General features: G+C 44.7%; 1 protein-coding gene across 2 annotated transcripts in view; it reads right to left on the reverse strand.

Moving 5' to 3' along the window:
• Positions 1 to 15,158, reverse strand: part of FRMD3 (FERM domain containing 3) — a 275,666-nt gene that overhangs the window by 41,704 nt on the left and 218,804 nt on the right. For both annotated transcript variants that reach the window (XM_037035831.1, XM_037035829.1), the window contains exon 13: positions 10,180 to 10,304. In XM_037035831.1, coding sequence (XP_036891726.1) covers positions 10,180 to 10,304 — 125 coding nt within the window. The remainder of the gene's footprint in view (positions 1 to 10,179; positions 10,305 to 15,158) is intronic.

Below are 15,158 nucleotides of genomic sequence, written 5' to 3' on the forward strand. Positions count from 1 at the left end.
CGCCACAGACCACGCTCTGGCTGCCGCAGCCGCTCTGCTTACGCTCTCCCCTGGCTCACATCCCAACCCTCAAGGACCGTGACTGATTACCTCATGGGACACTTGACTGACATTGTTTTTTTCACCCCAGCCATATCCTTTAAGGCAATTAATTATTAACACTGACATGCAGCAGCAAAGTGCCGGCCTCGGCAGGAGCAGTGATTTGGGATGTGCCACAGTGAATTGCTTCCACTAGTAAAATGAGATCCTTGACACAGACTCTAAGGAATTAGAACTAGGCCTGGAGTGAGCCATTCCTTGTTTAATGAATTCAGCTTTAAAATCAGAATGGGATTCCCAGAGGAGAGCCAGGCTTCCTGTGTGAGTCAGTTTCCCTGCACTGGCTCTACTAGGAACTCTGGAGAGGGCATAGTCTGTCCACCACCTTCTCACCACCGGTTCTGAGGTGCAGTGACACCTTCCAGTGAGTTGCAAGTCGCCCAGGAGTCATTGGGTCCTCACCTGCTGTGACAGATGACCCAAGACCCAAACACCACCAAGAATGCAAAGGGGCTCTTCTCACTGAGTCACAGAGACTGCCTACATTTATATGTCACCTTTTGAGAATTAGTTCAATGTGGTTGAAAAACAGATGCAGTTCCTTAGGTACTGGTTCTGTTTTAGTGAGAAGGAGGTGAGCCACTTTAAATGTGTTTGAAGTCATCTCAGGTAGCTGGGCCAGAAGTTTGAGAACCAGGGTCTGACTGCAGCCCCAGTACTCACTTAGCTAGGTGGCTTTGGGTGACTGGGCCCCCTCTGAGTTTTGTCATTTGTAGAACCCTGAGGGGTCTGCTCAATCAGAGATCAGCAAACTGTCTTTATAAAGGCCCATATAGTAAAGTTGAGGCTCTGCAGGCCAAGAGGTAAAGTCAAAGGTATTATGTAGGTACTTAATATATAATCATTTAGAACGTAATCATTAGCTCTTGGGCAGGAAAAAAAAGAGAGGTGGGCGTCAGCCACAAGCCCAAGTCCACTAATTCCTGAGCTAGAACATCAGCAACATTCTCTCCAACCCTCCTCAAAAGCTGTGAACGGTGGTGTTCCTGTCCCCAAGTTCCCATTCTCAGGGAAGAAGACCTGAAGCTGTAGTCCTGGAATCTGACCCTGACATTGAGCAAAAGAATCAAAGAGTTTAGGGAGAAAGCCTTGGCGTGGTGCTCAACTCCAATTTTCTCATTTTATAGATGAAGAATATAAGGCTTCATAAAGCAGAGGATCCTGTGTCAGGTCACCCAGCTGCCTGGTGGAAGAGCTGAGACCAGAGTTCCCTGTCCCCACTCATCCAAGGTTTGTACAGAACAGAGCAGCGACCTGAAGCCCCGCTGTGTTCACACTGAGGAATACTCCTTTCACCAAGTGAACAGTTTACGGCAATTAGCCAACACAGAACTGAAATGACGCACTGCTGGCATCTTACGATGTAAAATAAAAATCCCTGCATGACAAAGTGCACTTAACTTGCATCAGAACAAGGGCTTCCTTACAGGAATCTTAATACTTAAAATTTCAAAGATCTCCATTCAAGTGATAAAACTTCTTATGAGTACTTAAGTTGTCAGTAAATACCAGAACCCCAATTCCAAAGGCAAACTCCAAAGTAAAGCACAAAAGAAGTGATAAGCTTTGAAGAGCTTACAAACATTAGAAAAGGTGAATTTGCAGAGCTCCCTGAGGCCTTTATCTCACACCCCCACTCCAAGTGGCTTTGGGAATCTCCACCCTAGAGAATGTTACAATAGATGGGATCATGAGTTCTGAATTTTGACTCTACTATTAATCTGACATAAGTGAAAGCAAAAGCTGTCCCCTGCTCCACGGAGCCTCCCAGCTCCTCCAGGAGCAGGTTCTGCTGCTGGAGATCTGTGAGCTATGGGAGACCGTAAGTGCCATTTAACAGAGTAGTGTGAGAGGCAGGAGTTCCGGCCAAGATGGAGGCATAGGCAGAAACACTGTGCCTCCTTGCACAACCAAAATTAAGGACAACAAAGATTTAGAAACAAAAACACAACCAGAACAGACAGAAAATGAAACTGTATGGAAGTCCGACAACCATTCATCCAGACCGGTAGGAGGGGCAGAGTTGGTGGCAGGCAGAGAGGGGTTGCAGCAGGAAAAAGCAGTGGCTGGCGAACCTGGGTAAGCAGGTGGTGTGGGGCTAGCAAACCCTGGTGCAGGGAGGAAACAAGCAGACCCAGTGCGGCATGAAAAGCGGCTGGCTGATCACGGTCACACATTTGCACACAGATAAACTAGGCAAAAATGGGCAGTGAGACAGATTGTGCAACCCAGGGCCCCAGCGACAGGAAATAAAACCTAAAAGCACCAACTGAAAACACTTATGGGGGCTGAGGTGCCTGGAGAGACTCCTAGCCCCACAGGAGAGTTCACTGGAGAAACCCACAGGGTCCTAGAACCTACACAAGCCCACCCACCTGGGAACCAGCACCAGGAGAGCCCAATTTGCTTGTGGGAAGCAGCAGAGGGGACTGAAATCTGAGAGAGAGCAGAGCAAGAGCCATTGTTCCCTCTCTGACCCCACCCCCACATGCAGCGTTAGAACCCAGTGACTGGGTTGACCCACCCTGTGAACACCTAAGGTTCTGCCCCTCATATGTAATAGGCGCAACCAGACCAAAAAATTATGGCTCAAATGGAAGAACAAATCAAAGCCCCAGAGCCGATACTTATAAGTGACCAAAAGATAGCCAATTTATCAGATGCACAGTTCAAAACACTGGTGATCAGGATGCTCACAGAACTGGTTCATTTTGGTCACAAATTGGATGGAAAAAAATGAAGGCTAAACTAAGTGAAATGAAGGAAAATGCACATGGAACCAACAGTGATGGGAAAAAAACTGGGACTCAAATCAATGGAGTAGACCAGAAGGAAGAAAGAAACAACCAAACAGAAAAGAATGAAGAAACAAGAATTCAAAAAATGAGGAGAGGCTTAGGAACTTCCAGGACATCTTTAAACGTTCCAATATCCGAATTATAGGGGTACCAGAAGGGAAAGAGAAACAGCAACAAGTGGAAAACTTATTCGAACAAATAATAAAGGAGAACTTCCCCAATCTGGCAAAGGAAATAGACTTCCAGAAAGTCCAGGAAGCTCAGAGAGTCCCAAAGAAGGTGGACCCAAGGAGGAACACACCGAGGCACATCAGAATTACATTAGCCGAGATTAAAATGAAGGAGAGAATCCTAGAAGAATTGAGAGATAAGGGGACAGTCACCTACAAAGGAGTTCCCATCAGACTGTCAACTGATTTCTCAAAAGAGACCTTACAGGCAAGAAGGGGCTGGAAAGAAGTATTCCAAGTCATGAAATTCAAAGACCTACATCCAAGATTGCTCTATCCAGCAAAGCTTTCATTTAGAATGGAAGGACAGATAAAGTGCTTCTCAGATAAGGTCAAGTTCAAGGAGTTCATCATCACCAAGCCCTTATTATATGAAATGTTAAAGGGACTTATTTAAGAGATAAAAGATAAAAATATGAACAGTAAAAAGACAGCAAACTCACAGTTATTAATCATCACACCTAAAACAAAAGCAAACTAATCTGACAGCTAGAGTAGGAGTGGAACCACAGAAATAGATCACATGGAGGGTTAGCAACAGGGGAATGGAAGGAGGAGAGTAGGGGAGAAGGTACAGAGAATAAGTAGCATAGACAATGGGGAGAAAATAGGGGGAGGACAAAAGTAGTGTGGGAAATATAGAAGCTAAAGAATTTATGACACGTGGACATGAACTAAAGGGGGGAAATGTGGGTGGGAGGGGGTGTGCAGGGTGGAGGGGAATGAAGCGGGGGATGGGACAACTGTAATGGCATAATCAATAAAATATATTATAAAAAAAAGAAGTTTGAGAGCCAAAGACGGGTGGCACTAAAATGATGCTTAAAACACAGTTTTGTAGGAGTCCCTTCTCGTTCAGGATAACCCCTTCGTCTGCATTTGCATTAAATATGTTCCTGATTCACTGCTGAACTACAGTTCACTTAATGATATGTTTCCAATGTTAAGCAAACAAAGCAGGAATTTAAAAGTTGCACGCCCGGGATGAGCATGATCTCAGTGGTGTTAAAATGTTCAGCAAAAGAAATTGCTGACATTAATGCTGATTGCCCCTCGTAGGTGGGACAATCTGGAGGGTGTTTTTTCCCTGCTTATTTATGTTTATTTTGTATTTTCTAAAATTTTTAGAGGGCGATAAATTCATTGAGGGACAAGTGCAATTAGATCGGGAGCTAATTGGTCTGCCGTCAGCAGGTAGCAGTAACCACAAGAGGAATGTGGCTCCACGGGCTTTATTAATAGCTCCTACTGTCTGATGGAACATAACAGCAAAGAAATTTCTAAAAGACCAGTGCATTGCTCCTAATGCACATGCTGACATGCCCTGAGATAAAGGGAAGAAACAACTTCGCACGTAGGGAAAATGGCAGGGAAGAAGGACACTGAAATAATTTTTAAAAAGAGGGTAAATCTGAGTCAGGGCCATGGAACTTCCAAAGGGAGAAAAAGGGAGGAGACTTTTCATGTCAGATAAGCCTGTAGGAGATGAGAAGGGAGCACAGTGGGCAAAGGAATTCACAATCAGTGTCAAGACAGCAGCCTCAGGCTGTTAGCAAGTTCACCAGTGATAGGACCATGACAACTGTGTCAGATGTGAAAGGCACTGCCTGGTATGGTATGGAAAGACTCCACATGGGAAAATGCAGTTGGCCCCACTAGTCACCTGTTATGTGTTGGGTGGAGGGTGGGTAGGATTGACAGTATGGCATGCTTGATGGGCGAGGACAGTGCTTTTTTTACATGCTCAAAATGCCTTCACAGGTTCACATACAGACTTCCTAGAATTTCAGTGATGCCACCATAAAGCTGTTAGGGCCAAAGTATAAACAGTCCTTTAAACACCCCCACTGCCCCTCCCACACACAGAGAGCCCCGTCTATGACAAACACACACAAACATTCACAGGGACAGTGCTAAAGAGTAGCTTGGGAGACTCAGCTGTACCAATGTCCTTAATTTCCATATATTCTTTGATACAGACCGCTTCTCATACGTAAATACAGCTTCAAGCCACCCTCTACCCAACCACGTTGTCACGCCCAAGACACTCCTTTATAGACATTCTTGTATCTCCATTATGCCAGCAGGAAGGCACCAAACTTTTTCAACTCTTGGTTTTACTTGCCAAAAGGAAGAACGCACAGTGTCCCGCCTGTTTAATTCTGCCAGCATACGCCATTGCTCTGGCAAACGAGATGATCTTCAATGGGCGTCAATAATTCCAACTACTGAATCTCACATGATTAATTTCATTCTCCTCCCTACGATACTCCAGCATTTTTCCAGAGTGAAAAATACACTCCACCAATAAAACACATAAACATTTTGGTATCTGCACTGTGAAGACCCTACTCCATTTTACATGTGAATTTATTCAGATAAATGATTCCTTAAAATGTTTACCCTAACAATTACTACCCTCAATTCTTTCTTCTCTGGGATCTTTCAAAAGCTCTAAGTGGCAGTTTGCAAGCAATTTGCCATGCTCATCCAAAGCTGACCACTGCACTAATCTACTCAGATGCTGTAACTGAGCAACTTGGGGGTAACGCTGAAAACTTTCCCGTTGCCTAGTGGCGCCTAGGAACTGATTTTGTTTTTTCTCTCCTGAGACACAGCCAACATCAGCTCTAACCCTCCAGCTGTCTTGCGGGTGAATGGGATCACACGTTCTCCCAGAATGCCATTGGGCTACTCCGGGCAATATGCTCTGCCCAGCTGTCTTTGAGAAACTTGAAGTTCTGAGAAGGAGAGAAAAATCTTATGAGACAAACGGGTGGTGGTAACCCTGGAGAGTTATGGTAGGAGCAGAGGTGCCACCACCATGGCACATGTGACACTGGTATCAGGACCTTCCCATGACTTCACAGAAGTGAGGCCTCCAAGGGTCCGAGTAAGACACTTTGCCTTCTCCCAGCCTGATTTTCATTTTTAAAAATTCCTCATCGACCACTCTTTGAATAGGACTCACACTGCCAACCTTAGCGGATTGTGGATCCAGTGACCAAAATGTGTGATTTGAAACTCCCCCAAACAAGAACCTGAGCCACTGTGTAAGATGGGAACAGAGACCCGAAGGGCGAGCAGCGCAGTCTGCGTCCCCTCCACTGCGCCTCTGACGCTCAGTGAGGCAGTGCGCAGTCCCTAACTAAACAGAAGATACTTCCGCTATCTGAACAAAACCGGTTTTGCCGCTACCTCCCCACGTGATGCTGACTTAAGCCTTCCTGTGTCTCAAATGTCTCATCTTTAGAGAGGTTAAAGTTTTTTCACTGTCAAAGTCAAGGAGACAAGGGCAAAACCTGGACAGGAGTCCACAGGCCATATACTGCCATGGAACTGGTGACTGCCTCTTGACAAGCCTGCAGTTTGTTGGCGTGAACCCCCCACGTCCTCCCTAGCCCCACTCTCACTGCCTCCATTCGGCTTATTTATCTATTCGATGGCCTAGTGCAATGGTTTCTGTGTGATTTCCATGCCTCCAACCCAGTGATTCTCAACCAGGGAGCAATTTTGTTACTCAGGAGACCTTTGACAATACCTGGAGACATTTCTGGTTGCCAAGACTGGAGGGGTACTACTGGTATCTACCAAATAGAAGTCTGGGGTACTGATAAACATCCTACAATGCACGAGCCAGTCCCAACAAAGCATTATCCAGCTCAAAAGCTCAATACTCCTGAGGCTAAAAAAATTGCTCCAGTCGTACCCGCCTCTCACCTGCCCTCTACAACCATAAATGATACAAAACCCAATTCCAATCAGGTCATTTCCATGCTTGAAATCTTCCAGTGCCTCCCAACTGCCCCAGGTTAAAGTGTCTCCAGCAAGTCATGTGAGACCATCACGGTCTGACCCTTTCCTAACTTTCTGCCTCACCTCTCACTGTTCCCCTCACCCCTCTTCCCCAAAGCCACATGAGAAACCAATGTAGGCAGATCAGACCCGCCACAACTCCCTCTGCCAGTCAGTCTTAACCATTCATTCCCTGGCCCACCAATTTTACGTCAGACATTCTAATGACACTAAAAGGAAATGAGATGCTCTCCAGGCAGCTTGAGGCTCTGGTACGTCATGAGGCACGGAGAAAAGTGAGCACACAATTCAATCAGCAAAGGCAGAGTCTCTGTGGTCCCATGGCCATTGCCCCAATGAGCTTGTGAGCCTCCAAGGAAGAGAGTATCTTCGTCTTTACAGGCCACGACAACCTGCACATACTGAGTGTGGTCTACCAGTTGTACACATTGTCTTTGTCATAGCCGTACTAAGGAGTGGATGAGTTTCTACCCTCTTTCAATTTGGCTCTTGCTCAGAAATAAAAACTTCTAAAATATCAAAATCCAAGGATGAAGCAAAATTCTTTACACTGTATGTACCCAGAAACAACAAATCCACAAAGGTGAGAACATCTTTGCTTATAGCTGTATCATTCTCAGCATCTCTTCTCTTCCTCTATCTGAAAACTAGAGATCTATAAAATAAGTATTTATCTCTATGGAATATCTAAATTCCATTGCCTGTCACTCAAAGATAAGACTCCTGGAGCAAATCTGACTGTGAAACAGTAACCCAGATATAATGCTATCAAAAGCACAGGGCCAGGTTCACTGTGGGAATCATAACTTTGAACTTCACGGTACCTATGATGACTTCGCTCTCTTCTCTAGGTTGGGAATTTCAGTCTATCTACTGGAAGTTTAACTATACTGTTGTTTCTACTTTTTTCTCTTTTAAGTCAATTCTGTATTCTGGAGGTTATGATTTGCCTAAGTTACAAAACCTACAATGATGTCCCATGAAGGGATGGATCTTTTAGGAAAAAAAAGTTTTATTAGACATTTATAAAGTTATTTTGGACATTTTGAGAAAAATACCTATCAGTTTCACTTTACAGCTGGTGAAACAATTTAAGATTCTTCTTTAAAATTACTAAAAAAAATTATACAGGCTACCATAGTGGATTCCATGTAGAGTCTACCATATGTCATGAAATGTTTGTATTTTTAATGCAATTGCTATAATGTATGTATCTCTTGTTCACACCCTTGCAGTGTTAAAGACATGTTAGCCATTAGTGGTGGAACTGCATTATAAGAAATGGAGCAAAGCAAAAGTTTCTAACTGAATGGGGTGAAGGGTCCAGGAGAAAGTGTGCCCAGTTCCCCTTTAAGTACAGGGGGTCCTGGCTCCCATATCTCCATGGTAATTGTTTAACCTGTCTGGTCTTCCAACTTTTTCCCCATCCAGGTTTCCATAGCTACAGACAAGGCACAGTCACAGTCCCATGCTTGGGTGATTCTTTCTTCCTCTTCCTTCTTCATTCAACCTTGGGACAATCGGGACCTCCAGAAAAAGTGATTCCCAATCAAACCAATATTCTAGGCATTTGGGAGGAATGAAAGCTGCTTTTACTTCACTTGAAAAACATACAAAAACAGAGAAGGTGCTGAAAAATTTAGATAAGCAACATGGACCCAGTGACTCTAAAATTAAGTGCAAAAAATTAATTTAAGTGCAAAATTAATTTGCTCTCTGTTGAGACAGAGTAAAGATTATTACTTATAGCAAGGCTGTCCTCATTATCATCATCTTGTGGTTCAGTGGGGAACAAAGGTGTCTCCTGAGACCCTGTCCTTTGTATTGTGCACGCTTTCCTTCCACCCGTGGTATTTTGGGCATCCAGTTGCCCAGTTCTAACCATTAAAGCTCTTTTTTCCTCTGTAGGAAAAGATTGACAAATTCTTTACACTTCGGTGTGAATTAGATATCTCTCCCCGAAGGGTATTTTCATCACAAGCCATATTCCTATATGAACTGAAAAGTTTTCCCCTATGGAAATAATTCTTGACTTAAAGCTGCAGGTGAAGGTGATCTTTTGGGAACAGGGTGGCCTGCTCTCTCAAAACTAACTGCCCAGTATCGAGATTTTAAATGATGAAACCAAAATCACATAAAGTTAAGGAAAGGCATGTTATGTTTGTATTTGAGGTTCCAATAACTTTATTTCAGTTGAATTGTTTTTTTAATTTACTTTGAAATTAATAGGAGTGTGAGATTTGCCTCACCAGTAACTGCAGCAAGCAAGTATGGTGAGATTCTTTCCGGAAGTAAGTTCTTAAAAGTACAAAAAATCATGCTAAGTGAAATAAACCTGTCAGTGAAAGAGAAATACTATATGATCTCACTTCTAAGTGGAATCTAGTGAAAAAAATAAACTAGTGAGCAAAATAGAACCAGAGGCATAGAATCATGGAATAGACTGACAGATGTAAGGGGTGGGGAGTGGTTGAAAGAAGGAGAAGGGATTAGTCAAAAAACACAGAAGAAGCACCCATGTACACAGATTGACTATGGAAGTGGGGGGCAGGCTGGGGAGGGGTGAAGAGGGGGAAATTGGGACAACTGTAATAGCATAATCAAAAAAGTCTAGAAGAACATATAGTATAGTCCTTAAAAATATAAGAACTTTTGCGTTGAGGCTCTACACATTTAGCTTGTAGGCAAGAACTCATGGACAAGGGAATAAAGAGGCTGGGGAAACACTGGAACAGAAAGAGGGTGACAAGTGTGGAGACACTGGAGAATTATTCTTTGTAACCACTAATTTAATTGTGGTAATAGTCAAAAACTTTACCTTCCAGTAGAGCTTTCTGCATTGATGGAAATGTTCTCAGTCTGAGCTATCCAGGCTGGCAGCCATTAGCCACATGTGACTACTGAGCAGTGGAAATCTAGCTCATGGAGCTGAGAAACCAAATTTTAAATTTTGATTCATTTAAACTTAGCTTTCAATAGCCACACACAGGTCTATTACTGCTGCTTTAATGTGTAATTTCATGGATGTTTTGTATCAATAAACCTTCCGGGAGAAACTGATAGAACTCTCAGTACAATGCAGTCTTCCAGCTGCAAACAACTTGTTTACTAAAAACACAATTTATGACTCACTCCAACCCCCACCCCAACCATTACCCAGCGTACCCAGAATTGGTGCCTTGCTCATTCCTCCAGGGTAAGCCTGCAATGGTGGCCTCTGGACATGTACTTACCCTCACCCAGGGGAAGGTCCTCTTCCTGCTCGCTGGGGGACGGCAGCAAGGGCTGCAGGGGCTCCATGTTAATGATGAGTTGCTTGTTCAAGGAGTAGGAACTACGGCTCTGGGTAATGTTGGCTCTGAAAACAGACACAAGCCAGATAGAGTTGGTTTCTATTGCAAACACCGGCCCCTCCATCTCAGTCAGCTGCACAAGCTGGAAAATGCCTCTAGACTCTCACAGTGGATTAGGCCAGTGAAAGGTGACATTACACTGAAGACACAGCCCTTTTTAACATAAGGCCCTGACAAAATGTCCGAGTGTTCTTATGCAATGCAATAAAAGAAAATGTATTTCCTTGTATGCCATGAGACTTGAGGAGGCTAGATGACACCACAAGCATTTGAAAAAGACATGGGAGGCAGGTATCATTGAACTAAACACAGAAAAGTGAATGAAAGGCATGGCCCAAACTAATAATCACACACACACAACCCTTACCAGGCAGATGGCACAGATGTTTCATAGCTATGAGCTACTGTAGTGTCACCGGATGTCCAACATTTAATGTCAATATTTAACATCCCCATTCGAACTCACACCCCAGTCACCAACCAGCCACAGAACTCTGCTCTGCTTTCTCCGTTTGAAAGGAGGACACACACGTGTCAGTGGCTGTGCCAGGCAGCAGATGGCCAGGAAGCCATGCAGGTGTCTCATCAAGAGTATTGGCTGGCAGCTGGGAAGCCCATATACACTGCCAGCTGCAGGGAACCAGCTGTCTGGCTCGACAGAGAGGGAGGTGGGGCGCCTCTACTGGGTGTTTGAGCATCCTTCCTCTCCCCCTGGTGTCTTCAAAACCCAAACCAACCCATCCTTCAAAGATGGTATCAATGTCTCCTCCCACTTCACACCCTCCTAAATTGGCCTCACAACACTGTTCTCTGCTCACTCTACTCTCCCTCCGTTTACAACTCACTGCAGTTGTCACCTCTGTCGCGCTGTAATTATGGTTGTACTAATCCCACTGAGCCCCACCTTGATAAACTCCTTCAGGGTAGAGACGGACCTACCCATTCTCTCCCATCTTACAGCTCCTCAAGTGGCACCCTGAAGGGCTGTTCAGGTTTGAAACTAATTGTAATCCTGGCTTGACGTAATTGCCATTTCAGACGGGCCAGAGTTTCTCCAGGCCTGTAGACACTGCCCTGTACCCCAGGCGGTGTTTCTGTTGGGAAGGGGGGATGGGGCGTCGGGGAAGATTGGATGCCTGTTAGCATTTCGAATTGAAAACCCTCCACAGCTGGCACTGGCTGAAAAGGAAATTTACGAGGTCTTGCTTCACCACGGAGTCCTTTTCTTTATTATTTCATTCTATAATTACTTATTTTGCGGTATGTATGTTATGGGCAGTCTGCCCTGTTCTGGGGAACTGTGGTCCTCGCCTACGTAACTTAACATTTTTCAGACTTTTTTGACTGAGACCTACAATAAGAAATACATTTTATATCACCTCTCTGTATACACAAATACATGCACGCATGCAGGAAGACACACAACTAAAACAAATGGTTCACGCAGCAATAGTAGCTATTGCTATGTGTGATTCATTGGGGTCTTTTTTCTATTCTGTTGCATTTTGCTTAAAGTGGTCTTGACCTCTGCTTTTACTTCATGACTTGTTAATGTGCAACAGCCACAGCTGAAAACACATGCATCTCATGGAGGAGGCTGATGGCTAAAGGTCCTATGGAAACACTGAGGGAGGCACCTGATCCTGACATGAGGGAGCAGACACTCAGGACTGACCCCACGAGGCAGGCAATGCCTCTGGCAAGCACCAGCAAGCATGGGGGCCCTCACAGGGAAAGTACAGACGCATATTCCTTGCAGGGAGAAGGTAGGCAGGAAGGAGTAAGGAGGGGAGATTAAAATTTCCCACAAGCAGTTCCTTCTCTCATTGAGAACGGGTCCCATTTTTTAAGCTTTCGTGGGATTTCCTCTGGACCTGTGGCCATTCATGACTGTGGTTCTAGCTCTGCAGAGGCATGGCATGTTGCCATGTTTGAGTCAACCATGTAATAGCTTTCTGACCTCTGAAAAGCTGACCTAATCCATTCTCGCACAAACTAGCTCTGAGTCGCTGTGTTTTATTGCTGACCATCCAGGCCAGCTTTGCTGGCAGCAGTCCTGTCCCCTAGAACTCACTGCATAAGCTATAACAAGGAGGGACTCAGTGATCCTTTGTGGAGGGATTTTTGCTTCTTATAACACACACACACACACACACACACAACACTCTTCATTTGGAGATAGGAAGCATCTTGCTGCTTGCCACCCAACATTTCAGTGTCTGGGCATTGCCTAGTGCTGGGATAGGCTGAGCTCCCTAGGAGTGACCGCTCAGGTGCACACCTGCTTGGCATTACATGGTCAGGAGAAAGCTGACCCAGCACCTACACTCACAGGCTACTCCTGCTTTGCTGTAGCAGAAATCCACGACTAGAGTCTAGGCTTATAGGTGCTGCCTAGAGTGAGGCAGGCGCCCCTATGGTGGACTGCAACCCTAAGACTATCCAGTTCTGTGATTCAGAGATAAACATTACTTCCCTGGTAAGTACAAGACTCAGATAAAACCAAAGGTAGATACAACTAGGCGTTTCCCTGGAGCACCAAGAATCCAGGGCTGCCAACCTCAATACCAGGCACTAGCACAGCCAGAAGGAAGGACAAGGCAAAATTAGATGAAAATGCAAGACTCCCACCTTTTCCTACCAACTCCTTTAGAATCCAGGTTACCCTGTTTTATTTCCATCATTTCACCTAACTCTCTTCTTGGCTTCTAGAGCCCACCAGTACAGTTGTTCTAATAAATATAATGCCAGGATTCAAATGGGCCTTTTAAAATTTGCAAACGGATTCGTATACGCTGTAAGATAGGCAAGAAAAATACCATATTCACAGATGAGGAACTTGACACTCAGTGAGGTTATGACTTCACTAGAGGCACTCAAATGCACAGGCTCCGGACTAGTCCTGTGCTTTTGCTGTGCTCCACACTGCCTTTCTGCACAATTCATCCTGCAGTGTCCCAGAGGGAACTCTGTCTGCTACTGCTAATGTCCTGCCATGTGTGGCTATCCAAGCTCCCACCATGTCAGGCAGTTTTCTCAAGGATGTGCCAATATTCCAATCAGCTCCCACCCTTCCCTTTAACCTGAGCTCCTGAGGTAACGGCTGCTCTGGCTGGGGTCTCCCTGGGCCAGGTGAGGGTCCACACCATGTTTCTCCACTTTTACAATGCCCTCATCAGCTGACTGTGCAAATACACACCTGGCCCACTTTGCAGCCCACAAATACGGGGACTCCCAGCACAGCACAGTTTGCAGATGAAACTGTCATTAAAAACTCCACTGAGATAGCAAGCTTCATTTGGGAACTGCAAATGTATTCTAAGATTTGGGGTTTTTTTTTAAATGATGGCATAAAACACAGTGACTAAAATGAGGCTGATGGAGTTTCTACACCATTCTTTGGAACGAAAGAAGTGCTGCTGGCCTGTCATCAAAAACTCCATCTGAACAGACTTTAACATGAACATGTCTGTCAGCTTCTAGCTCCCCATCTTTGGATAGGAAACAACAATAATATTATCACCATCTCACATAGTTATGGCTCTATGTAATTTTTAAAGCACTTTATTTTAATCCCCATAACAATCCCCATAGAAGGTGGTCAAAGTAATATTATAAATTTCGTTTGACAGATGAGTAACCTTAACCTGATGATCTCAGAAGTTCAGTGACTTATCCAAGGCCACGCAACTGGTAAGCGACACAGCCAAGATTAGAACCCATTCACGATTCCTGGACAGGGACTTGTTTTAGGTGCAAATACTATCTCTGGGTGTCCCCCAATCGTGACTGCTATGCCCAGGAGGCTCACACAGACCCTCCCTGGGCTCACCAGGCCTCTGATATGGGCAGGTGATTCTCACCAGGTAGCCAGTCCAGAGGGCTTTGATTGAGGATCTTGTCAGCAGCAAAGATCAGTGGACTAAAATTAGAGTTAGCATCGTCTCTTTTTGAAAAGAGAAATATCCCAGACAGTGTTCTCAGTCTGTCTGCATCAGTCTCTCTCTAGACACACACATCTTAGTAGAAGTAGCAGTCTGTGAACTTGTCATTCCTTGAAGAATAGAATCTCAATTGTGAGGAAAGACAGCTAACTGAAGCCTAGTTGTCACCATTCCGGACTAGCAATCATCTCTGAACACCGCCAGTGAAAGAGAGCTTATTGCTATACTTTCACTTTTGACAGTAGCATCAAAGATGTCAAAACAATTCAAACATAAAATAATTTTTCAAGAGAAACAATTTTCTACCACACAACTGGCTACTGGGAAGGAACCAGAAGAGTGACCCACGTGGCCATGGCTCCTTTTGGGAGGTAGAGGGCCCCAGGGCAGCACCTTGCACAGGTCTCAGGTCTCAGAAAATCACAGAGGTGCTGCTGTCATCCCACACTCCTAGTGCATGCAACCACTCAACAAATAAGTACTGACCTCCTAGTGTGTGCCTGGCCATGTGTTAGGTAGTGTTGGGGAATATGGAGAGCCCAAGAAAGATACAAACCTTGTCCTCTCACAGATTGCTCTGTATCATTAATTTAACAAATGCATTCTTCCTTGTATTATCAGAGATTTGAGAGATACTGCCAAAGAACATCCTGAGGATATGAACTCAATCAGCGTTGACATACACATAAAAGGGGGCAGTGAAAGGGCAAGGAGGATGCAAGACAGTATGTCCAGGCCTGTAGGTTCCTGTGTACAGTAATATCCTGGGCATTTTAGAAGATTCTCAAAAAAAGGGAAACTATAAATTGATGCCTCATTTCCCATCCCTTCTGGTAATTCGGTCCACTCCAGAAAAAAGCTTTTTTTTAGGAAGGCCAATCTGCTTCCTCCACCCCCTTTCACATTCAGCTACCT

The sequence above is a fragment of the Sturnira hondurensis genome, unplaced genomic scaffold (genome assembly GCF_014824575.4).
Source record: "Sturnira hondurensis isolate 20B ecotype Veracruz unplaced genomic scaffold, ASM1482457v3 Scaffold0022566, whole genome shotgun sequence".
NCBI classification, from domain to species: Eukaryota; Metazoa; Chordata; class Mammalia; order Chiroptera; family Phyllostomidae; genus Sturnira; species Sturnira hondurensis.